The sequence below is a fragment of the Cetorhinus maximus genome, chromosome 9 (genome assembly GCF_964194155.1).
Source record: "Cetorhinus maximus chromosome 9, sCetMax3.hap1.1, whole genome shotgun sequence".
NCBI lineage: Eukaryota > Metazoa > Chordata > Chondrichthyes > Lamniformes > Cetorhinidae > Cetorhinus > Cetorhinus maximus.
In genome coordinates, this window is record NC_135887.1 from 88,796,463 (window position 1) to 88,822,068 (window position 25,606).

The 25,606-nt window shown below is 40.9% G+C and overlaps 1 protein-coding gene across 1 annotated transcript in view; it reads right to left on the minus strand.

The window, feature by feature from the left end:
• LOC144684817 (glycogen [starch] synthase, muscle-like) overlaps nucleotides 1-24,696 on the minus strand; it is a 126,799-nt gene extending 102,103 nt beyond the window's left edge. The window contains exons 1-3 of the mRNA XM_078549085.1: nucleotides 23,907-24,696; nucleotides 15,370-15,551; nucleotides 5,148-5,339 (exon numbers count right to left, since the gene is read on the minus strand). Coding sequence (XP_078405211.1) covers nucleotides 5,148-5,339; nucleotides 15,370-15,551; nucleotides 23,907-24,018 — 486 coding nt within the window. The 5' untranslated portion in view covers nucleotides 24,019-24,696. The remainder of the gene's footprint in view (nucleotides 1-5,147; nucleotides 5,340-15,369; nucleotides 15,552-23,906) is intronic.
• Between the last annotated feature and the right edge of the window lie 910 nt (nucleotides 24,697-25,606).

Sequence of the window (25,606 nt, forward strand, 5' to 3'; positions counted from 1 at the left end):
TGTGGGCATTGCTGGCTGGGCCAGCATTTGTTGCCCATCCCTAATTTCCCTTGAGAAGGTGGTGATGAGCTGCCTTCTTGAACCGTTGCAGTCCATGTGGTGTAGGTACACCCACTGTGCTGTTAGGAAGGGAGTTCCAGGATTTTGACCCAGTGAGAGTGAAGGAACGGTGATATATTTCAAATTAGGATGGCGAGTGGCTTGGAGGGGAACTTCCAGGTGGGGTGTTCCCATCTATCTGCTGCCCTTGTCTTTCTAGATGGTAGTGATCGTGGGTTTGGAAGGTGTTGCCTAAGGAGCCTTGGCAAGATTCTGCAGTGCATCTTGTAGGTGGTACACATTGCTGCCACTGTGTATTGGTGGTAGAGAGAGTGAATGTTTGTGGATGGGGTGCCAATCATGCCGACTGCTTTGTCCTGGATGGTGTCAAGCTTCTTGAATGTTGTGGGAGCTGCACTCATCCAGGCAAGTGGACAGTATTCCATCACACTCCTGACTTGTGCCTGGTAGATGGTGGACAGGCTTTGGGGAGTCAGGAGGTGAGTTATTTACCACAGGATTCCCAGCCTCTGACCTGCTCTTGTAGCCACAGTATTTATGTGACTAGTCCAGTTCAGTTTCTGGTCAATGGTAACCCCGCAGGATGTTGATAGTGGGGGATTCAGTGATTGTCATGCCATTGAATGTCAAGGGGTGATAGTTAGATTCTCTCTTGTTGGAGATGATCATTGCCTGGCACTTGTGTGGCACAAATCTTACTTGCTACTTGTCAGCCCAGCCTGGACATTGTCCAGGTCTTTCTGCATTTGGACACGGACTGCTTCAAGACGTGGACAATAAATCATAGTCTGAATTACTTACCCTAATGCTTTTGACATGTAATGCATCCATCTGATAGTCACACTCACCAACTACGCTGCAACATCGGGTGAAGACATTCATACACACATGGGTCTGTCACTCCCCTGTAGCAGGTGAAGCAATTACAGAACACAAGGAAGAGGGAGAGAACTGAGGGTAGGTCACTGCAGATGGTGCAGCTAACATTTGCAGAGGAGGAAGGAAGCCATGAAGATCAGTGGCATATCCATGTCCCTGACCAATGGAAACAGAGAAATTGGGAACTCGTCGCTGCCTGGTGACAAAATTAAATTTCTCTGATCAACTATCTCATTCCAGACTCAATCATGGTGGCCTGATCTTTACTTTGTGATTACTAATTCCTGCTCATCTCTTCTCTACCCTAAAACCTTTGTGCATAGGATAGCAGTCCATGACTTTCCAGATGACAATTCATCAGAGGAGGTGATTCTTTCTGCGGGACACTGTCACAGGACATATTCTTACCAGGCACCAACACAAATACTCAGATTGCAGTGGGTCCTCTCGGGCAGTCCGTTGGGGTTTTGATTGGTGACTCATGGTTCATAAGCAAGCATGAGCAGACAGTGGCGTCAAAGATAGCGAGAGGGAGCCAAAGGCGGAAGGTACAACCCTCTCCAGGCTCTGCTCAGCTGGACACAGATGCAGAACCCCAGGGGATATCAATGAAAAGGTTAGTCATGAAGGGAAAGCAGCAAATCTGAGAGACATGCCTCCAGTTTCCGCATGATTGGGTTGGTGTCGCAAGGCACTGCTAAAGGATAGACTGGTCTCTTTTATGTAACATCAATCATGACAATCAAATGAGTCCATACAGGCTATTACCACTGCCACGCAGACTTCGCATGTTAATGTGTCTGCTGCCTTAAACAGCACTTCACTGATCCGTTCTAAGCTGCTTCCTTGGAGATTGATAGGAATGATAATGTCACTGGCTTTGGAGAGCTATGATGGCGAAAGGGGTCACTGAAGTGGGCTCTTGAGTGGAACTCCACTCAAATCACTTCCACTGCTGTTGCACCCCATCACCCCACAGTCAGTATACAAAATGCTACCTCCTCTCCCCATGGCAGAGTCTGCCTTTGCATGGGTGCAGGTAGAGCAGTCTTTTGGCAGGGCCCTCTTGGGCTCCAACATCCAGAGTTGCTGGCCAAGAGCATCATAGCGAAGAGCAGGGATAAGAGCTTCTAACCTTGTTCAAGCCACAGGGGTTACACCTTGTAGAAGGAGTAGGAAAGGAAAAGATTTTTAGCTCTCCAACAAAGAAATGGTTTGCATCATTTTTCTACGTTGCCATTCTTGTGTGTAGATGTGAACTTGTCTTTTCAGTTGGTAGCTATTAAATGTGTGAACATGAGTTGATGGGAGTCAATTGGTGGGGTAGCAATGGGTGGATGTTTGATTGCAGGACCGCTTTGTGGTGGCAGACAGGTGATATGATAGTTACTTTGGTCCAGTGTGATTGAGTAACTGAACCTTTTGTCTATTAGGGAGCCCTAATAGCAATATGAGTAGATGGTCTGATGCTAGGTACCATATCTTCACCTTCCATTTCCTCCTCTCCATTGGACTCCTCAGATCATGAGCTGCTTGTTTCTCTTCAACCTCTAGTCCTTGTTACTGTGCTATGTTGTGGGAATGTAGCAAGCAATGATCTTGCTAAAAACTCTTGCTAGCAAGCATACTGATGGCTTGTTCAATGACACATCCAATGATCATATGGCTGTCATTGTAGTGCTCTTGGGGTTTGGTTCTGGGATTTCTCAGAAGGAAAAAACAGTAAAAACTGGGAAATAAGAATACTGGTCCAAACTGGTCTTGTGTACCTTTAAAATGGAACACCAGTAAAAACTGGGAAATAAGAGTACTGGTTCAAACTGTTTTTCCCTTCTGGGTTACCAGGAGTTCATTAACCAGTTTTTCTCACCTACCCCTTAAGCGTATTTCCAGGTACAAAAGATCAAGACAGTTGCTGCATGAAAGGATCATGGCAGCTTGCAGGGAATCCAATGCAGATCTGTATGAACCTGATCTTACATTTGCAGACCAGCTGAACATCAATGGAATGGCATCTCAATGCATCACCTGCCTTATGCATTTATGAGCAGTCAACTGGGAAATCCTTGATACGGGTAGTGCCAGGGAAAGAACTAGAGGCAAAAACCTTGATGGCAGTGGCAATTTACATGGCCACTGGCAAAACAGGACCAGCAGCTCCATCAGGGAGCAAGTCCTCTTCTAGAACTAGGGAACTAAGGAAACAGCTCTGACCACCAAGCCTTTACTGATCTCTGGACTCCTGCCCTTTAACTAGCCCATGAAGTGCCAATCAATCACACCTCCACTATAATGGTAACCTTTGCTAACCATGAAGCCTGTGCAGGAGGCATTAAATTCAAATTGTGGTAAAAAATTTCCTTAAAACAGCCTTATTTGAATATGATAACATTAATCCATCTCTACAGCAGGGGTTACGCTGGCATGCCCACAAAATCACCTCTGCTAAAACTGGAAGTTGGAGGCAGATTGGTGTTCGATTTTAGATTTCTGATATTCCTACCTACCCCTCTCCAACTTGTCCACCTCCCCATTAGATAAATATGATGCCTGAAATGTGATAGATGATACTCATGTTGAACACAAGTATTTTGTATTTCTCAGCACATAGAGTGCGCTAAGAAATCCAATATGTTGTTATTTGCAGATATATTGAAGTATCCTGAAAATTCTTACTGTTTGCTATAGTATTAACATGTTGCTAATTGCATCATTGTAAGTCTCAAAGAAATACTAGTTCATGATTTCATGGTCTGACTTCCTCTTTGATGATGTTGGCAAGAAGTGTGCTAATTCCAGCAGTACCTTTGTTTCATAATGTGGTTAGTGGTGTCACAGTTAATATAACTTGGTCCAGTTGATGTAAGATGAATCTAGTGAGCCAAACACAGACATCCAGTATTTCCATAGAGATGGACAGTGAAATTTGCAGAGAATCCTTTGATGAGGAGCAAAGGTGAAGGGGTAAAGAATTCATCTGGTGCCCACTCACGATGCTCCTTACAAAGTTTACTGGTTTATGAATTCTAGTGCTCTTTCAGCACAAATGAGACAAATAGACAGTTAAATATGATGCCTGAAATGTAATGGACAATACTCGTATTCGATACAAGGATTCTATATTTCTTAGCACATGGAATGTGCGCCAAGAAATCCAATATGTTGTTGTTTTGCATATCGTTGGACATTCATGTCATTTTGTCGAAGCTTCAGGAAATATAAAGAAAGATATTGCTGTGATTGAAATACAAATATTTGTACCCAACTCTCCGTGTGAATGGCATTAATTATCCCTGTAAAAGTATCTCAAGTTACATTGTATACCGTCAATCATATTACTGTATATTCTGTACAACACACAGTTAAATGCATGCAATGTTGATGTGCCACTGCTCAATACCTATACATTGAAGATATCTGGATTGAGCAGCTACTCTTTCTGGTTGCTCCCTTAATCAATCAGATGTTGTGGCCAGGAGTAAGGTATGAAGTAATTGAAGCTACAAGCTCTTGACCTAAGTAATCTGTTCATCTTATCCTACAGAGTGAAGAGTTAAAATATCAGAGGAAGTGAATCAAAAATGAAGTTAGGAGTAGTAAAGGAAGTCAGTGAAAGTTTTTCAATCAAAGAAAAATTAAACTGCAAAATAAATTGCTATGAAAACACCAAACAGGCAGTATAAATGGACTCAAAAAGCAATTAAAATCATCGAATCATACAACACAGGAGGCCATTCTTTGAAAGAGCTATCAAATTAGTTCCATTTTTCCGTCCTTTCCCCATAGCCCTGCATTTTTTTCCCTTCAACTTTTTATCCAATTCCCTTTTGAAAGTTATTATTGTATCTGCTTCCACCACCCCATCAGGAAGTGCATTCCAGATCCTAACAACTCATTGCATTATAACTTTTCATCTCATCTCATCTCTGGTTTTTCTGACAATTACCTTAATTTTATATTTTCTGGTTACCAACCCTCTGCCATTGGAAGCAATTTCTCCTTATTTACCTGTCATGATTTTGAACACCTTTATTAAACCTTCCTTAAAAGTTCTTTGCTCTAAGAAGGATCCCACCTTCCCTAGTTTCTCCGAGTAACTGAAGTCCCAAACAGTTAACACTCTAATAAATTTATTCTGCAGCAAGTTTCTAGGAAATTTCAGGGCATTATGCTCTCAAACTGAACTGACAGGATAGCTGAATACTTACTTCTCCCAGGAACCATGTGGTGAGAAACCCAAAGAGCACTGCATCACAAGCTTCCTTGTCAAACCAGGGAATTCCAATATTGCAAGAATCCCACAGCTCAGTCTTCCACTCATCCAGACTCCAACCAGAAGCAGCAATGTCTAACAGCACAACGTAAGGGCTTCCATCAATCAGCCACCTGCCAAAATAGACCTGTAATATAGAACAAATAATGTATCACAAACCTCTGGGGTTGTATGGTCAGTAATGGTCTTCAAACTATGCATTGCCACTAAAAAAACTGTAAGTGAGCAGGATGGAAATTTTATTCAACCTACGTCAAACTGTTAAATCCAATGGCTATCACTACAGTACTTCTGGCCACTGGTGTATGTAATTATTAACATGCCAGCAATATATTCAGGGACATATCCAAATGTATAATAACATGACAATTGTGGATCAAGTTCATATAACCCAGCACACACTACGGAGAACATACTCAATTGGTGTAGAAAGAGATTGCCTCAACTATAATTGGAGAAGAAATTTGGAAGTGTGGTGAACAGTGAGAAAGGAATATTAAACTTCGAAAGGACATGGACAGACTCGTAGAATGGGTGGACATGACAGACGAAATTCAATGCAGAAAAGTGTGAGGTGATACATTTTGGTAGGAAAAATGAGGGGCAAGATAAGGTAAATAGAACAATTAAAAAAAAGGTTGCCCATTTCAAGGCCCTCACCAGAATTGTGGAGATCTAGATGTAAGCAGGAATGAGATGATAAATGGGGCCCTATTTTAATTACGTCTGCCCAATTACTGCCAGACAGAGGAGATGCAATCCGGTCCCCTAGTCCTAAAATCAATGCATAAATCAACTAAGCTAGGAATCAGAGAATTTTACGGTTAAAAAAAGGGAAAACTTTGGTGGGAGAATAAGAATGCTCTAAAGTAGATTAAAAGAGATATCATGGCTGCAAAAAGTCCCAAGAGATTAATGTGGCAAACAATGTTAAGCACAGTATTAAAACATTGTCAGTATCATGGCAGCAAAAGAGCAGTTAGAGAGGAGGTCTAAAAGATAACAGTGGAGGTGAGGCAAAAAAAGGTAAGATATTTGACATCTGGTGGAATTCCATTAGTGATGGCAGTATGCTTAATTGGCTTCACTTTTGTGAAGTCTCTCTCTTCAACTCCTCTGAGCAGTGCAATTGTCCATCTTGTATTTGAAGAGATGGCCACTCTGCACCAGGTGGAGCTCAGTGCCAAATTCAAATTACCCCTTACCCTGAACTTGCTGCTCGCCAAAGCCACAGCAAGGCACTGTCAGGAGCAAACACGTTCAACTGGTGCAAACGGCTGATCATAAATGGAGGACAATTAGTCCAAGCCAAGCAGCATCACCACACACGGCACACTCCTCCTAAAGGGGCAGTGGACAGTGGGCAATAGAGCTGGGGAAGCTGCTATAAAGCTGCTTGTCATCTTGTAGTATCCAGAACCCTCCCAAAAAGAAAATACAGAAGAGCTGCCAATGCAGGAATAACCCCAGGGTCCAGCCAGACCCTTCAGCTCCAAGAAAGATAGTAAGTTAAATAAATGGCACAGCAGAATGGAAGCCTTCTTTGTAATTACAATCTGGGCTTGGAGAGAGAGTATGCCCTTAAGCACAGGACTTGGCCTATACCTAGCATGGGCAATATACCCAGTACACAATGGAAACATGCTAGTCTTGAGCTCCCAACCAATTTGGATCTTTGCACTAAGGTCACAAATGACCAATGATCACTTCATGTACAGAAATTACAAATCATCATTGCAGCTTTCCATACACAGAGAAGACAAAGCAGCATCAGATGTGAATCAGGGTTATTTGAGTACTACTTCATCAGGCTAGAAGAGTAGATGGAGTACATGGATTTCAGAAATTAAATATTATGCAGAACCTTGAACTTGTATGCAAGAGTAAGAAACATAGACTCTTCATTTGAGGAAAATTATTAAGATACAGTCACCCGCATCTAAAACAATCCTCATTAAGCTTCTTGATCTTCACTCTTAAGTGGTAATCAAGTGAACTCACTGTACATTATAATTTGGTGCAAAAACCTAAACTGACAGTGGACAATGGTTCACAAACACATGAGCTATAAAAAGACCCAGCACCAAAGACAATGTGATTTGACAAGGCAGCCACATATCTATGTATGGAAACATATCCCGAAGCTCTTAAACAAATGGAAATAATTCAACATGGTTGAGCAAATATTGCGAGCAACACAATAAGGTATTTCGTACAGTTGCCAAACAATTTTTGTATTCACAATACATGGAATTGTTCATATCATACAGGGCCAGTAATCATTTTGCCCAGGCCAATTGATGATGAGAGCTTGTTTCCCCTTGTGGCAGAGTCTAGGACCAGAGGGCATAATCTCAGAGTAAGGGGTCACCCATTTAAAGCAAAGTTGGAGGAGGAATTTCTTCCCTGAGAGAGTAGTTAATCTGTGGAATTCTTTACCGTGGAGGGCTGTAGAAGCTGGGTCATTAAGTATATTCAAGGCGGAGGCAGACAGATTTTTAATCAGTAAGGGAATCAAGGGTTATGGGGAAAAGGCAGGAAAGTGGAGTTGAGGATTATCAGATCAACCATGATCTCACTGAATGGCAGAGCAGACTCGACGGGCCGAATAGCCTACTTCTGCTCCTATGTCTTATGGTCTAAAGGGCTTATGAATCACTGTCTGCCACTCTAACTCCAGTAACGACAACAGTAGCCCTCTTGATAACGTACAAGGAAGGTGAAAACAGAATCTCAATAGATTCAATCTAACGAGGAGCATTCCTCAAACATTCTGGACCAGAAAGCAAGCATCTGCTGCAATGCCAATGGCCGCACCCTAACCCAAACAGCAAAGAGGATTGTGAAATATTTCAGTTAAATATAGATCAATGCAATGACTATGAATGTGGAGGTGGAGAATTTAATGCAGAAAAGTATTTTAGGAGAAAAACAGGAAATGGGAGTATATACACAATGGAATAATGTTGAAGGGCGTGGGTGAAGGCAGAATTCCAGGGATTTCAAATATATAGTTGTCTATAATTGCAAGGGTGAGTTGATAAATCTAAAGAAAACACCAACACCATTATAGTTAGTTTTAGTGAATTAGACCTAAGGAGCAATGATGAATTTGTGCAAAATATTGGTTAGGTTACAGTTAAAAATATTGTTTCCAGTTTGGGTGCCCTATTATAGAAAAGAAATGAAAGCAGTAGACAGCATATATCTGGTATGGAAACTATAATTAAGGCAAGAGACTAGGGATTCTGGGACTATTTCCAAAGGATCAGATAAGTTAATTAAGATGTAATTGAGAGTTTTAAAATAATGGAGGACTCTGATAGAATGAATAGGGAAAGCCCCTTACAAAGCATTAACTTGGGGTTGACCCTTAGTTTTTAAGGTGCTTGTCGAGTTATTCTGTACTTTTAATGTGTGTTCTTTGAAGTGCTTTTTACACTTTAGCTATCTTAATAAAACAGACTGAGTATTTTAAAACACCTAAAGCAGGTCCCAGGTCACAGCAATGCAGTATTTCTTGGCGAGTGGCAGGCATGAAGACCAATGAGTGGAACAGAATGAGGAGTGACAAGTGGCTAGCAGTGGACAGCTGGGGCAGGCATAAATGGCAAGCAGTATAGAGAAGGTTCACTAGGTTGATTCGTGGGATGAAGGGGTTCTTTTAGGAGGAAAGGTTTGACGGGCTGTGCCTATACTCAGTGGAGTTTAGCGGAGTAGGAGGCGATCTTATTGAAACATATAATATGAGGGGACTTAACAGGGTAGATGCTGAGAAGATATTTCCTCTTGTGGGGGAATTTAGAACTAAGAGAAACAGTTAAAAAAAAAACGTGTCTCCCATTTAAGATAGAAATGAGGAGGAATTTCTTCTCACAGAGTGTCATTAGTCTTTGGAATTCTCTTCCACAGAGAGCAGTGGAGGCTGGGCCATTGAATATATTCAAGGCTGAGTTAGAATAATTTTAGGGACATAGGGAGTAGGAGTAGGCCATATTGGCCTGCTTCAAGCCTGCTCCACATTCGATAAGATCGTAGCTGATCTGATTGTGGTTTTTCATTTTCCCTGTTACAAGGGAGTCAAGGATTATGGGGGACAGGCAGGAAGTGCAGTTAAGCCACAATCAGATCAACCATGATCTACCTGAATGGTGGAGCAGGCTCAAGGGGCAGAGTGGCCTAAATCTCTTGTTCCTATTTCTTACGATTTTATTAAAATATGACAGTGTAAACTGAAGTTTTGCACTTACAGGCGGTGGACGCTACACACAAGAACATAATGACATGCTAGAAATTAGAAAATAAGGTTGGTGTTTGAAGGTGAAAGTACAGAGTAATTTCATAGATGAATCATTCTGAGAGAGGATACTATATCTGAACTTGGAGTCTGCACTCAGGAATCTAAGCACGAATCTCTACTTCTGGCCCAATGCCATTTTTCTGTCTATTTTAGCTCACAAGTGTTGTTCCCCTCTCTTTTGCTCTCAGTTTCCTGTTCACCTCTTTCCACCATTTTGTTCTCTTAGGGTCCTGTTCACTTCAGGCTCCTAGTCTCTCATTCTATGATTGTGCTCAGCAGTGCCAATACAAGGGAAGGTTTACTCGCAGGAGAGCTGTTGTGTCTGATGGTATCTTATATAGGGATCATATATTGTTATACTTTATGAAAGGTGCCTTATATTAACCTAATGACAAGTATGCATCAGAATGGATCTAAAGAGGATCAAAAAGTATGATCACAAGTGACAAGGGAATCAGAATATAGAGATGATTATTAAGATTGTACCTCCTCACTGATGTGTCTAAAATATGAAATGATATAGATAAAAAAATCCAAAGTATTAGTTTAGGAATATTATATAGTTGCTGCTGATGCTACACTTGCAGGAATGAGATTATTAATAGGCAAAAGGGAAATGCCACAGCCAGGAAAAGGACAGCAGGATAGAACACATTAGATAGCGCAGGAGAGGTTTTCAGCTAGAGAACAATTTAATGAAGAGTGATTCAACTATTATGCAGTTGTTTTGACAATTAGGTTTACAAGCAGATTTTTTTAATGCTCAAGAATCTATTTGCTCATTATTTATGGTTAAAGAATATAACAACACAAAATAAGTACAGTCCCCAAACTTGGCTGAATGGGTAACATTCTCAATCTAAGTCATAAGATTGTGGGCTCAAGCTCTACTCTGAGCACATAATTTAGACCGATGCTCTGACACAGTATGGAAGCAATCAGAGGTGCTATTTTCTATTCGAGATCAAGTAGAACTATAACATTGTTTCAAAGAAGAACAGGAAGTTCTCTGGTTATCCTGGCCAACATTACTTGCACCACTCAAAAAAACACCTTTCGTCTCATTGCTCGAAATGAATGGGATCTTACTGTGTCCCAAATGGCTGCTACACGTTCAAATTTTGAAACAATGAGTTATATAAGAAGCATTTTAAGAAGTTTCTCAGTTAATTTTATGTTCATCTTGTTGGCAAATGTTAGTGTTGGAGAATGATACGCTTTCCATTTCAAGCATCCAGGGCTAGCACCGAGCACTCCGAGATCAATATGGATTGACCTGAGAGTGCTTAATGCACCAGAACTTCAACATGGTTCTTGGCAAGGAAATGTTGACATGACAAAGGAGTTTGATTCTGTGAATCATGACGCACTTTGGAAATTTCTTCTAAAGTTTGGACTCATGAACATTTTCCAGCTATTACATATTAGTATGATGACCCAATTTAGATTAAGGTCAAATGTCATCACCATTTTCAGTAACTAATGAGACCAAACAAAGTAGTATTTTTAGTACATTCTGTCTGACAATGACTGCACGTTGAAAAAGATAGATACATAATTACTAAACAGCAATTACCTACCAGACTCCTTTGTGAAACAGTTATAAATTATCTCCCTTCTGCCACCAAAAGTTCATCCCAGCAATATATTTTCTGTGCTCAAGAGGTTGGATAACAATCATTTGCCAGGTTAATACTATCCACCAACTCTTTTGACCCCTCCACTCTACTGCTAAGACTGTTCATCCAGAATGCTATCTTGAATGAGTCACAATTTTCTCCAGTTAACAGACTGAAGCTATTGTCTTGACCCTGATAACAAATTCCAAACCCTTGCCACAATTTTCAGCACCCCATATGATCACTATCCTGGGTTGAACTAGACGATTCACAATTTCAGTATCAATTCCACCTCTGTAGCATCACTCATCTCTGCCCAAAGCTCTTGGTTTGTCTCTCAACCTCCACACTTCATAAACTTCAGGCCACCCAAAACTTGCCAGCATGTTAACCTCCACCAAGTTCCTTTTGTACTTCACCCTTGTTCTCATCGACTTCCGCTGGCTCAAGATCCCCTCATTCTCTGTTTTAAACCTTTCCTAGGTTACCCCCTACTATCTGTGCAATCCCTTCCAGTCCTCTAATCTGCTGCCCTGTCCCACTACCCACCCCTAAACACCCATTTCTTCAGGCTTTGGTCTCATGTGCATCCCCATGTGCCTCTCTCCCCAACACCCCACCATGCCTAATGTTGACGACCATGCCTTCAGCCACCTTGGTTCCATTCTCTCTCTACACCTCCCTGTCTTTCCAACATCTCAACCTCCTTTAACAGACTCGAGTCTTGCTGAAAAAAGAGACACGTCTAAGTTTTTTGTCTTGCATTCATCAGGACACTTGCAAGAATACCAATATAAGGGGGAAAACAACTTATACTGTACGTGAAAAGTGTGCTGATGGGTTGGCAATTGGCGTTGTTGCCATGGAGAATGTACCACTGATGCTGACTGACAATTAACTGCCAAGCATTGTTTGAAATTTATAACAGGCAGCTTGACCCTGATTGGTCAAGGCATTGTCCTGAGGAATGAGTCAGCAAATGGCTGTCACTTATTTTGTTTAATTGAACCAGGCTCAATGTATGTGCATGTTCTTTCTGTCTGCAAAGAACAGGGCCCTGTGTATTAATATATGTAGCTTCCAGTGCAAGCCCAACTGACAGTCTTAAATTGGTTGTCAGCATAATTCTTAGCACATCAAGGGTTATTTAGCAAATGCTGTCCAATTGCAGAATCATAATTAATGTTGAACATGGTGTTTTGAGTTTTGCAAGCATGGGCTGGTTTGGTCAAACAGCATGTCCCTGCCTGTTGTAAACAGCAGCTGGGACATGCCGTTTGATACAATCGCCAGTCTTTGGGATGTACGACCTACATACCTAGCATCACACTAGCACTGAAATTCATATACCACATTACTCATTTGTGTGATAGGCAGAACGTCTTTTTGGCTTGATGGTAGCATCCTGTTAGTGACGAATACCACTCTTGTTGTTACTGCATAGTAGCAGCATGAAACAGCTAGCTTCACCTGTCGCTCAAATTGTTGAGATAACTTGCTCTCCAGGGTAATCTGAGGTAGACTAGGCACTTTTCAGGGCCAAGAGTGACGGCCTTAGGTCCGTTCATGGCGTTTCGTGATATACAGCACAAAATAATCTGATTAGGGTAGCCATTATCCTGCAAGACACATTTGATGTGCCCTATTTCAGCATCAAGTATGCATGGTGAGCAAATGGCTCAGGCCTTATTTACAAGATTTCCCTGAGACCAATCTTACAGCGTGTGGAGCTGTAAGAATCCCAAAATGTATATTGACCAATGAAGGTAGGGTTGTGGTAGACCGTAGTATAGAATCCCCTGGCAGATTTCTCAACTAGTACATCAGGGAAGGGGAGTTCATTTGACTGCTCCATTTCATAGGTGAATTTGAGCACAGGATGGAGCCTATTAAGACACATAAGGAAATTGTTACACGCAGCTGCGGATTTAAATATAGCAAACGTATCATCCACATATTGGAATTATACGAGGGGTAGGAGTTTGGGTGCCATTTCATCGAAGGCACCTTTCTCATGGAGCCCAAAAAGTTCTGTACTACCCAACAACTGTTTAACAGACTTCTTAAAATCAATCTCTTTGACCAAGCTTTTGGTCACCCTTCCTACTATCTCCTTTGGCTCTGAACCCATTTGTTTTCAATAACGTGGGACATTTTTCTATGTTACAGTATTCCCATAAATTCAAGTTCTTCTTGTATCACCAATGATACTTCTGGCTCCCATAATTCAGCTCTATTCCAAAACAATTACCTCAAACCAAACCACTTTTGCTCCACTGAAAATTCCCTTTTCCCAAGTTAACCATCTTGTGGTCTCTAAGTTAATTCAGTGTCAGTCTTTTATGGGGAGTACATGATCACAAGGATCAAGTATGAGATTGGCCCAAATTAATTTCGCATTAGAACATTACAGTGAACAGCCAGGAAAGATTTTCCTTGTTTCAGAGCTGGATTCAAACAGGTGACCAAGAGCACATTCTGCCACCCAGTCTTTAAATCCCTTAAAATGACACTTCTTCTATCTTAAGTGAATATCGAGCCATTGGTTAATGTTCTTTTTTTAACATTGGTTTAGCTTTTAATGTCTCTGGATCTCATCCACTGTAATTATTTTCCATCTTCATTATTCACCAATCATACTACACAAAAACTTTCTTCCTTAATTTCAATTTTCTCCCCAAATTACATTCTACAAAAAAGAAAAATTCTAAACCGAATTTAACATGTTCAGTGGGATTTAAAATGGTTGTTGTGTTAAGGGGGAGAGTGGGAGGTCTCAGGCCTAGGTTTGTGATTAAGTCAATAATGTTGGCTCCAAAATTCTGAAAAATACAGCCAACATGAGCATCCCCAATAAGCTCCTAAAATCAAAATCACAATCTTAAGCATAATATAGTCTCCAAAAGCTTCAGCCAACCATTTCACTTTCCCATAAGCAACACAGTGGATGTTACTAGGCTGCTAAACACCTGGGTGCACCTTTCTCAGAACAATGAGCCAGCTAAATGTGTATTGTTTGGTTGGAAATCTAAGTAGCACAATTCCTAGGTGCTATCACAACTATTCCACTTTATGCCCACATATTTTGCAGCCTGTGTCCCAGAATTTGTATTTCATCCCGACACTGAGCACTATAATTTCCAAGAACATGTCCTACAGCCTTAACCCACTCACTCCCAATCTCTCCATTCCTTTTCTAGAACAGTGGCTCTCTCATCCCCAGTCCTGCTCTGAGACTTCCTTGTGACAAGGTTTCTCATACAACAAATGACATAATGATTATTATATAGATTTAGCAGGCTCACATGCCAAAACATCCAAAGCTCAACACCATGGAAAATTCACCAGTATATTTTTAAATATATTTAACTATGGTAGAAATAAAAGGATGAATAAAAAATTCTCAAAATTCAACAACATAAATAATTCCATAGACTTGTCATATTTAGGTACTTATAACTCTTCTTTACAGTGTTGTTTATTGTGAGGGGAATTGAATACAAAAGTAGGTAGGTTATGCTTCAGTTATACAGGGCATTGGAGAGACCACATCTGGAGTGTACAGTATTGGCCTCCTTATTTAAGGAAGGATGTAAATGCATTGGAAGCAGTTCAGAGAAGGTTTATTAGACTAATAACTGGAATGGATGGGTTGTCTTATGAGGAAAGGTTGGACAGGCTAGACTTGTATCCGCTGGAGTTTAGAAGAGTAAGGGGCGGCTTGATTGAAATATATAAGATCCTGAGGGGTCTTGACAGGGTGGATGTGGAAAGGATGTTTCATCTTGTGGGAGAATCTAGAACTGGGTGGAGGGTCACTATTTAAAAATAAGGGGTCACCCATTTAACACAGGGGTGAGGAAATTTTTTTCTCTCAGATGGTCTTGAGTCTTTGGAACTCTCTTCCTGAAAAGGTGGTGGAAGCAGAGTCTTTAAATATTTTTAAGGCAGGGGTAGGTAGATTCTTGAGCAGCAAGGAGGTAAAAGGTTATTGGGGATGTGGAGTTGAGGTTAAAATCAGACCAGCTATGATCTTATTGAATGGTGGAGCAGGTTCAAAGGGCCGAGTGGCCTACTGCTGCTCCTAATTCATATGTCCATATTGACATAAAGTCAGATCTTATGCTGGTTATAGTATCCACATAAAGTCATGCCCTATGCTGTTTAACTCTCCACAATTTAACCAGTCAGGCATTGAGGTGTTCCCAACTGAGCAAAATTAAAAGGGCTTACAATACCTTGCAACCTCTGGAGTTCATGCAATCAATAGTGCGTTTAACAGCCGGGTTTGGTGGTTCGATCAGCTCCACTTGTGTCTTGACACTGTTCTCAAAGTATGGACCAATCAGAATATAATTCTCTCCATGTTGATCTACTGTCAACTTAGTTTTGGTTTGGATGACGGTGTAGATACCACCCACTAGAACAGAGAAAAATCAGCAGGAAATTGAACAAAGGGATATATGCATCAAGGCCCATATGAACAATTTCAATGACATCTGTATTTATGCAGTGCCTTTATTACAGGGAGATTTCCAAAGCATTTCACAGGAAGGTAATCCGACAAAAACTGACACAGACCCAAATACATTAAAAGAAAAAAGAAAGTATTAAATGAAAAAAGGTTATTTTACCACTCTTTCCAAAGGCCATGTACCACCTACCCTCTCACAGATTCTGGCCCAACCATCTAATCACCTGTGGGAAATTCTTCCATTATAGAGGCACAAGATTCTCACTATTCAACAAGATAAAGGATTCACAATCATGTTATATTTAGGTATCTTTACAATACTGACATATGGTCAAAACCCCATGGGATAATCAACAAAACTCCAAACTGTCAATCTACTCTATTCAACACTATCTAACACAACACTGCAACACTCAATTCTTTCCCTTCCCATATCCAAGCGTCACTTGACTATGTGTATACCTACCCTTCTTACCTTCACTTCCATTCCTAACCAGATATTTATCCCACTCCTGCAACAATGTCACCGAGTGGCCTCTCCAAATGAGATGGTCAAGGTCATGTGAAATAATAGCCATTTTGTTCTGTGGATGTATATCCATTAAGAACTAAATTGAAACTACCTATGTTCCATATGTAGAGCCTTTAAATCCAGCCTCTGGAAGCAACTTTCAATGCATTCGCCTGGGCTCGATTTGAAAATCAATTCAGTTTGAGCTTTGCGCTCCTCCAACTCCGGCCCCTTAAAACATTCCTTACTCCATTCATCCCATTGTCCAGGCCCTAAATTTTTTTATTATTCTTTCACAGGATGTTGGTGTCATTGACAAGGCCCACATTTGTTTCCCATGTTTAATTGCCTTTGGGATGGTATTGGTGAACCTCTTCCTGAACCGCTGCAGCCCATCTGGTGCAGGTTCACCCACAGTGCTGTTGAGGAGGGAGTCCCAGGATTTTGATGCAGCGACAGTGGAGGAACAGCGATTTCATTCCTAGTCAGGATGGTGAGTGGCTTGGAGGGAAGCTTGCAGTTGGTGGTGCTCCCATGCATCTACTGCCCTTGTCCTTCTAGATGGTAAAGGTCCCGGTTTGGGAAGGTGCTGTCGGAGGAACCGGGGTGAGTTTCTGCAGTGCATCTTGTAGATGACACACACCGTTGCCACTATTCGTCGGTGGTGGAAGGAGTAGATGTCGAAGGCGGTGGATGGGATGCCAATCAAGTGGGGTACTTTATCACGGATGGTATCAAGCTTCTTGAATGTTGTAGGAATTACACTCATCCAGGCAAACGGAGAGTATTCCATCACACTCCCGACTTGTGCCTTGTAGATGGTGGACAAACTATGGGGAGTCAGCCAGTGTGGTAATCACTGCAGAATTCTTAGCCTCTGACCTGCTGTTGTAGTCACAGTATTTATATGGCTAGTCCAGTTTAGTGTCAGGTCAATGGCAGCCCCCAGGATGTAGATAGTGGGTGATTCAGCAATAGTAATGCCATTGAGTGTCAAAGGGAGACAGTTAGATTCTCTCTTGTTGGAGCTGGCATGTGTGATACACATGCCATAGCCTGGCATGTGTGATATAAATGTTACTTGCCACTTGTCAGTCCAAGCATGGATATTGTCCAGGTCTTGCTGCATTTAGGCATGGACTGCTTCAGTATCTGAAGAGTCATGAATGGTGCTGAAGATTGTGCAATTATCAGCGAACATCCTCAATTCTGACCTTATGATGGAGGGAAGGTCATTAATGAAGCAACTTAAGATGGTTGGGCCTAGACACTACCTTGAGGAACTCCTGCAGCGATGTCACAGGAGTGAGATGATTGGCCTCCAACAACCACAACCATCTTTCTTTGCACTAGGTGTGACTCTCACCAGTGGAGAGTTTTGCTCCAATTCTCACTGATTTCAATTTTGCTACAGCCCTTTGATGCCACACTCGGCCAAATGCTGCCTTTATGTCAAAGGCAGTCACTCTCACCTCGCCTCTCGAGTTCAGCTCTTTTGTCCATGTTTGGACCAAGGTTGTAATGAAGTCAGGAGCCGAGTGAACCTGGCAGAACCCAGACCGAGCATCAGATCAGTGAGCAGATTACTGCTGACTAAGTGCCACTTGATAGCACGATAGACAACACCTTCTAATACTTTGCTGTTAATCAAGAGCACACTGCAGGGGCAGTAATTTACGAATTGCATTTGTCCCACTTTCCGTGGACAGGACATACTGGGGCAATCTTCCACATTGTCGGGTAGATGTCAGTGCTGAAATTCCTTCCATAAAGTTCACTGTCTCTCCACCTCTCTCTCCTCCTTTAAGATCCTCCTTAAAAGCTACATTTTTTTGACCAAACTTTTAACCATCCCTGCTAATATCTTTGAGCCTTTGGATCCATGTCAATTTTTGTCTGATTACCTTCCTGTGAAATGCCTTGAAAATCTGCCAATAATAAAGACACTGCATATATGAAAGTTGTTGTTGAAATTATTCATATTGTAAGGGCCAGTGTAACATTTTCTGAAGCACTTAAAGCAGATAATTGCATCATATAGAGTGTTATAGATTATTTCCATACAATTGACTGTGCTCTGGCTTTGAAAAAAGATCAGCAAGCTTTTAAAAAATTGAGTCATTTCAATAAAGATAGCACTTAAGGTAAGCAAATCAATCTTTATTTCACAGACCAGGTAGTGCTGATTCCTATCCCCACTCTGCATTGATCTCAGTCCAACTGATGCCTAGAATTGGTATCATTGCAAGATAGGAAGGGAGGTAAATGAGTCAGGTTTCCCGCTCTTGCTCAGTATCTAGCTACATCTCCTAAAGTAGCCCATGTAGGATGATGTTGGGTAGGAAGGAATGGGTATAGCTTTGATGTCCCCTTGGGCTAATGTCAACCAACACTCACTACTTAGACACATGAAGTATAACCAGTGAAGTGAGGTGTTGTAAGGCAACCACATCAATGGAGCCATTGGCCAGGAAGAATCAAACTTTCAGTAAAGGGAAAGGGGAGGGGGGAAAACTGAAAAACAAAATATGACAAAATCTCAAATTCCCTCATGAAATCCTGTGAATTAAAGACCAATCTTAACCCCAATACTACAAAAATGTACAAATTACTCATTCAGGTATTTACTTCAAGAGCTGATTTTAAAAAAAATCATTTGCAACTTCCTCTGAAAATGTTTTCTATTCTCTGTTTTTTTTTAAATGGAGAATTTTTTTTTCAAACCTAGCAGATCTCCCATGGTGCTACTCATGTTGTATCAGAGGATATGTTGTCTTATAATGAGGAGTACGCAATGCATCACATTGATGACACTCTTATTTTTGGGATTGGTTGGACAAACTATAATTAACCACAACTGTTTCAACAACCACTAATTACTGTAATTAACAGCAGGAAATACATTTTTGCTTGTTGATTACAGCTTATAATCAGTTAAATTTGACAGCAGCAGTCTCACATTGCAGTTGCCATGGTTACAGGGGGCAGAGTCTTTTTGGGACATTTTATGGCAAGATAATAAAATTACAAGAACACACAACATGATTACACACACTGTCTAGAATTCATATAGGATTACTCTATCATGGAATTATCTTAAGACTTCCCCACCATCACCTGCTGCTTTCAGGCAAAAATAATCAAGCAATACTGTTGGTCTTTTCATAACCCTTCTCAATAGTTAATTAATCGGCTGTGAAACACTTTGGAATGCCCCAAGTTGGTGAAAGGCTCTATATGGACTCTTTCAAGGATCAGAGGTCAGGGTTATTTGAGAAGTCCTGTAGAGTGTGCATTTGTCAGTTGTCGGAAACAATTAAGATAGGATGAGTAAACCACATCTGGAGTACTGTGTACAGTTTTGGTCTGCTTACTTGAGAAAAGATATAATAGCATCAGAGGCAGTTCAGAGAAGTTTCACTTGACTGATTCCTGGGATGAAGGAGTTATCTTATGAGGAAAGGTTGGACATGCCAAGCCTGTGTCCATTGGAGTTTAGAAGAATGAGAGATGACCTTATTGAAACAGAAGATCCTGAGGGGGCTTGACAGGGTGGATGCTGAGAGGGTGTTTCCCTTTGTGAGAGAGATCAGAACTGGAGACACAGATTAAAAGTAAGGGGTTTCCCATTTAAGGTTGAGATGAGGAGATTTTCTTTCTCTCTCTGTGGGTCTATAACCTGTGGAATTCTCTTCCCCAGAGAGCAGTGAAGTCAGGATCATTGGATATTTTTAAGGCTGACTGAGATCGATTCTTGATTGACAAGGGAGTCAAAGGGTATAGGGAATAGACAGGAAAATGTCACTGAGGCCACAATCAGATCAACCATGATCATATCAAATAGCTTGAGGAGCCAAATGGCCTACTTCTGCTTCTAATTCATATGTTTGCATGTTCGTTAACTTAAAATTAATTCACAACAAAATGTTATGTTCAATTGTATTAGAAGTTTTACATTTAGAACTATGCTCTAGAAGCAGCAATGCAGCTTTTCTGTTGATCTGAAGCAGTACTAACCTTTCAAAATGATTCAATGTAGTTTGGCTTTGTGCTAGGATGAGTATAGCAGTCATGTGCGCTTCTCAATTCAGAGAGTGGGAGGTGCCATTTTCTTTGGATGTTGAGTTGTGAGAGTGAAGTTTACAAGCGGGCCAGGAGGTTGGTGTTTATTATAGTGGACAGCAGCAAGGGAAGAGACTAATAGCAAGCAAAGTGGTTGCAGAAAACTGAGGACGTTACTACATTCAAGACCAAGGAAACTTTAGTTTCTGAAGTAGCACATTACAACAGTGAATACACTTCAAAGCAATTCATTGGCTATTAGGCACTTTGGGATGTCCTGAGAGAGTGATGGTGCTATGTAACTACAAATTTACAAATTTGTCCTTTCTTTGACGGATTGTGGGGTTTCAGATTAAATGATGACGACATTTTGAGAACTGTGGTTCAATATAGTTATTTCCCCAAATCAACGGACCAAGCGAAATCTTCTGTAAAATAATACATGTTTCAATTTAAAAATAAAACCCTCTTCAGGGAAAGATCTATTGTACAACTTTACAGTAATATAAAATTATTTAAATCCTCTCTGCAACAGAGGTGAGAGAAGACAAGACAGGGTGAAATCACAGGTATATTGTGCAAATATTTGAATTGTTGGTGCTTTGTGAAGTCTAAGGTTCAGGATGTTCTATAAAAATTGTAGAATTTTGATGCTTTGTGCATTCATAGACAAATAGATCTTAAAATAATGGAAAACCAAAGCAACTTAACAGTTAACATTGAAGTGTAAGCCTGATTGCAGCTTGTGCAATACTAGAGTATATTTGCAGCAATTGTGAAAATAACTCTGAACATACTAATATTGTTTCCATATTTATTAAGAGATAACTGAATTTATTTTTATTGCTACAACAGTTGCTAGGAACACTGATTTTTGGAAACTAATAACTTTCAAATAGAATATTTAGTGACTGCACTTGTCACAAATCTATTCAACGGAAGTGTGCCAATAGTGACACAGGACATATTCTCAGTAATATGGGGGGGGGGGGGGTGTGTAGGAATTCAACCTTGAGCAAAAGTGCATCAGCTGCCTGTTGCACACTCCACAAGACTGCACCCTTTCCAGATTAACCTTATCAACCTTTAATGAATGTAAAGGATTTTTAGAATTATGCACATGAAGTGCTGCAGCTTCATGTAGCTGACCTATATCTAGGAACTGATCCTTGTAGCAAATGCACTGCTCCTGTTACAAACTTAGTAATTAAAGTAGTTAGTCTTGCGATATCATCTGTTGCTAAATTAGATGCATGTGTCTTATGACTAATCAGAAATGCTGATCATGAAGTCTGACACTTCCCTGCTGAATTTATGGAATTGCTATGAAACAGCTCTAAATAACAAGTTCAGTGTTCCTGCTCTCAATCTTACAATTAAATATCATCGTACTATCACTTACTCCAGGATCTGAAAACTGCAAAACTTATTACCTCCCTCAGTCTTCCCTTTCCAGCACAATCTATAGATTTTTAAACCCCAAACTTGTCACTCATTCAGTACCGCTAATTTATCTCCGTTTCTATATTTAACCCTGTTTAACATTGGTGATCTAGGATGAGTCAGTAGTATCTAGTGCGAAACAGAGAAAACAAAGCAAATCGAAAGATTTTCTTTCGGTAAGGAAAAGTTCATCTATAACCAATACTGTTGCAACCCTCACCCCAAGTGCAGCCTGCAGTCATTTTTGCTTCCTTTCAGGAGCAGTCCTGAGCTATTGGTCTTGTTCTCCTTGATCTAACTGAAAGAAACCCCCAAGTGAACTACTATCTGACATAATACATTAAAACCCTTGATGGAACAGATAATGGTATAAGAGGTACATGGCCAGGCTCAGTCATTTTACTGTTCACATTTCTCCTTTATTTCTTTGACCTCTTCGCCTGAAGGTACTGATTTATTCTCATGAATGATTGAGTATGCATCATGTGTCTTCTATTACGGTTGGATAAATCATCAATGGTTTATCCAGAGGTCTGCTCCTCCACCACCCCCTTTACCTTCCCTTTCCAATGACACAAGAACCACATATACCATTGCAGCCCTTGAGAATTCCAATATAAAAAGTACACAGGAATAACTCTCATTGTTCTGGCCATCTGTCCACCTGTAAGCCCTCTGTGTCTTTGGCTAAGCGATTATTCTTCCTGTGTGATGAAATGATTTTATTGCAAGTTTAAATGGTAAAAGCACTGCTCAATGTGGAATTAATACACAAATTCAAAGTCACAGGTTGGATTCCTAGTCTGTGCACCTGCACAGCAGCTGGTTTAATTAATCAGGTTGCCAACACTCACTATTTTGAGTCACACATAAAGAACAGTCAGTCACTTGGACAAGATGCTGGAAGATGGTTGGCATCATGGAACCATACTCCAGCATAGACCAGCAGCCTCTGATGTACAGCAGAGAAAGTTGCAAGAAAAGTTAGGGAGTTTTTTTTAAACAGTAAGAAAGGGTTAATTTGTAATCATCACCTGCTTCAGTCATTTATGTGAAAGTGTTTTCATCTACCTATATTTTGAAAATGATTCCAGAGTCATATATAGAAGCAGCCTGACTGGCATGTAAATGCTGACATTCAGAGCTCTCTTCTGTTTGGTTCCCAAACTGTGACACAGTGGCTAAGTGCCAACCAGAAGCTGGGGCACTTCCAAACAGGGATCCAGGATGCATTAGCAGTGGTTGGGAGCAGACCATTCACACAGCCTTTCTGGAAGTGTTGAGACTAAATTGGTTGAAAATGGAGACATTTTACAAAACAAGAATCAATACAGTCTTTGTACATTTACAATGAGTACATGGCATATTTAATGTTAGTTGTATTTAAAGGGAGTTTAGGAGTAAATTGATCAAAGTACATAAAATAATAAGTGGTATATGGACAAGGTAAATCTAGACTATTACTTCAAAATATGCCAGGAAAGCAAGGCCAGAAGACATAAACTTAAATTAGCAAAAGGAAAATTTAAAATCAATATTAGAAGTTCTGTACTCAGAATAATCTTCCAGGCTGAATAATGATTGTAAAAAGAAAGCTATTCAAGATGTAGTGAGATACCATGTGGGAGGCTTGAACATCCTAAACTTTCTTGTGTGGGGAACCCCCTATATTGAGGTACTCACTTCCAGAACAGTGTCAGCTACCTAAAGGTGAACACTACTTTAAGTGAGGAGAACAACTGTATTTCTGTAAAGCTACAGAAATAACCTGCTAATGTCAACAAAACAGAAAAAATATAGTGTTGTACATAGTAATACTAGAGATTGCTCACAGCTGGTCTGACGTCAAGAGCCAAACGAACAGGAAACCTGAGCATTGCCTGGGATTCCTTCAGCCTTAAATGAAGGATGAGTTTGGATGGGCAGAATGACCTTTTCTTGTCCTTGACCTTTATATTCTCGTCTATGGGGAAATATGTGGTACAGAACTGAAGGCGTTTTTTAAAAATCTGTATTGCACATAAATTCTTGGTATTACTGCAAAATGACATTTTAAATGTTAGAAAAATAAAGCGTTTTGAATAAATATATGAACGCATTTTTAAGGCATACGCAGTACGTGTTGCTACAATGCATCAAGGCACAGGAGTTTCTACAGGGTTACAACTCGTTACGCTGTTTCCCAGCAGGGGGTGGTTTGTTAGCTTGTCCGCCCCGGCCAGAGCCTGTGCTGCCGGCCGCCCGGAACCTCCTGCAGCCACCGCCGGAGCTGGAGCCTTCCTTACCTTTATTCGCTACTTCCCAGGCGACCTCGAACAGAAAGAGGTTGTCGGCTGGGAGTTCGTACTCGAAGCCACTTTGCGAGCCGTAAGAAGGCGAGTTACTCAGGAAGGACATGGTGCTGAGATCTTAACGGAGAGGAATGCGGCAACATAGGAACTGGTTTGAGAACAACTTGGAACCGAGCATGAGCACTGCTGAGCCCTGGCACCCGAGCTAGCTGCCGGCAGCACCGGCACTCATCGCTAGGGGGAGCGTTATCGCAAACAGAGTGAGAGGCGCAGTGACCACCGGAGACCAACAGGGGGAGTTGGTTTACCGGAAGCGCTGAATCCGCCTTAGGGATGAATGGAGATGTGCAGCAGCTGTTCAGCAAGTTAGGTCACCACCCCAGGGAGGAAAGGTCTGCCACTTGAGACTGTTTCTCACATGAAGTTCTAATGTTAATAATGGCCTACATTTGTATAGCATCTTTAATGTAGAACAATAAGGTTTAAAAGTAAAAATATAGAGGAAAATGTCGAAAGGGATAGCCACCAAGACCATTGGGGAGATTTGGGAAAGGTAAAAGGAAGCTTGGTTGAAAAGATGAATTTTAAGAAGGCTTTCAAAGGTGAGATGAAAAATATGGTAAAAGGTGTTAAGAGCAAAAGTTTCAGGCTGGTTCTTGGTTATAGAAACTGTCTACATTAAAAAATATTGGACAATAGATTAACTTAGAACATTATTTACACAAAGGAATAGAATTTGTTAAAACAGATCACAGTTTAAACTACAATGAATATTAAAAGACTGAGATATGGAAGCAAGATTGGAGAACTTTGGGCCTTATATAGGCTTTAAAGTGGGTTTGCATACTCTATCATTCTCCTGGAGTCTTCAGGAAATAAACATTAATGTAAGAAGCCCAGGACAGAAATAATTTTGGCACTTTTATCTATGTGTTAGTGACATTCTGGAGATGGAGGAGGCTACTTGACTTGCAGTCATAACTCATTAAAAGGTTAAAAAATTGATTACATTTGTACTTAAGTTACAAATAGGAGAGCTATATCCTGTTCCTTAAACTACTCTTGTAGCTGGTGTACGGACAAGATTATGTCCACTGTGGATCTGCCAGCATGGAAACCACACTGTGCTTCTGGATACACTTGGCCTACCATTAAGGCCTTAAACATCGATTCTCGCACCTGGGAGACACTAGCCGATGACAGAGGGAAATGGTGACATTACCTGTGGACTGGCATGTGCCACCATGACGATCAGTGGCTACAGGAGTTTGGCAACAGGTGCCAACATCAAAAGCAACAACGCACAATGACACCTGCGAAACCTGTCTCTTGCAGATTGGTCTCTTGAGCCATCAGCAAAAGTGCACATTGCGGAGCTACCCAATCCCCAATGGATTTGATTTGTGGTATGTCCATAATCTTACACAGATGGATGGATGTGCTGCCAACAAAGTTGCAAACTATTTTTTACTATAAGAATAGCTAGCAAAGTCTAACTACTCTAAAGGTGTCAGTCTTGACTTAGTAGTAGCATTCTCACTGAATCAGAATCTCATGTGTTCCATCTTCCATTGTTTTGTCCACTCACTTAGTTTATGCCCCTTTGTAACTTTCTGCTCAGATCTATGCAACATACTGTGCCTCCTAACTAACTGTCTTCTGCAAACAACTCTGTATATTATTTAAAATTAGTA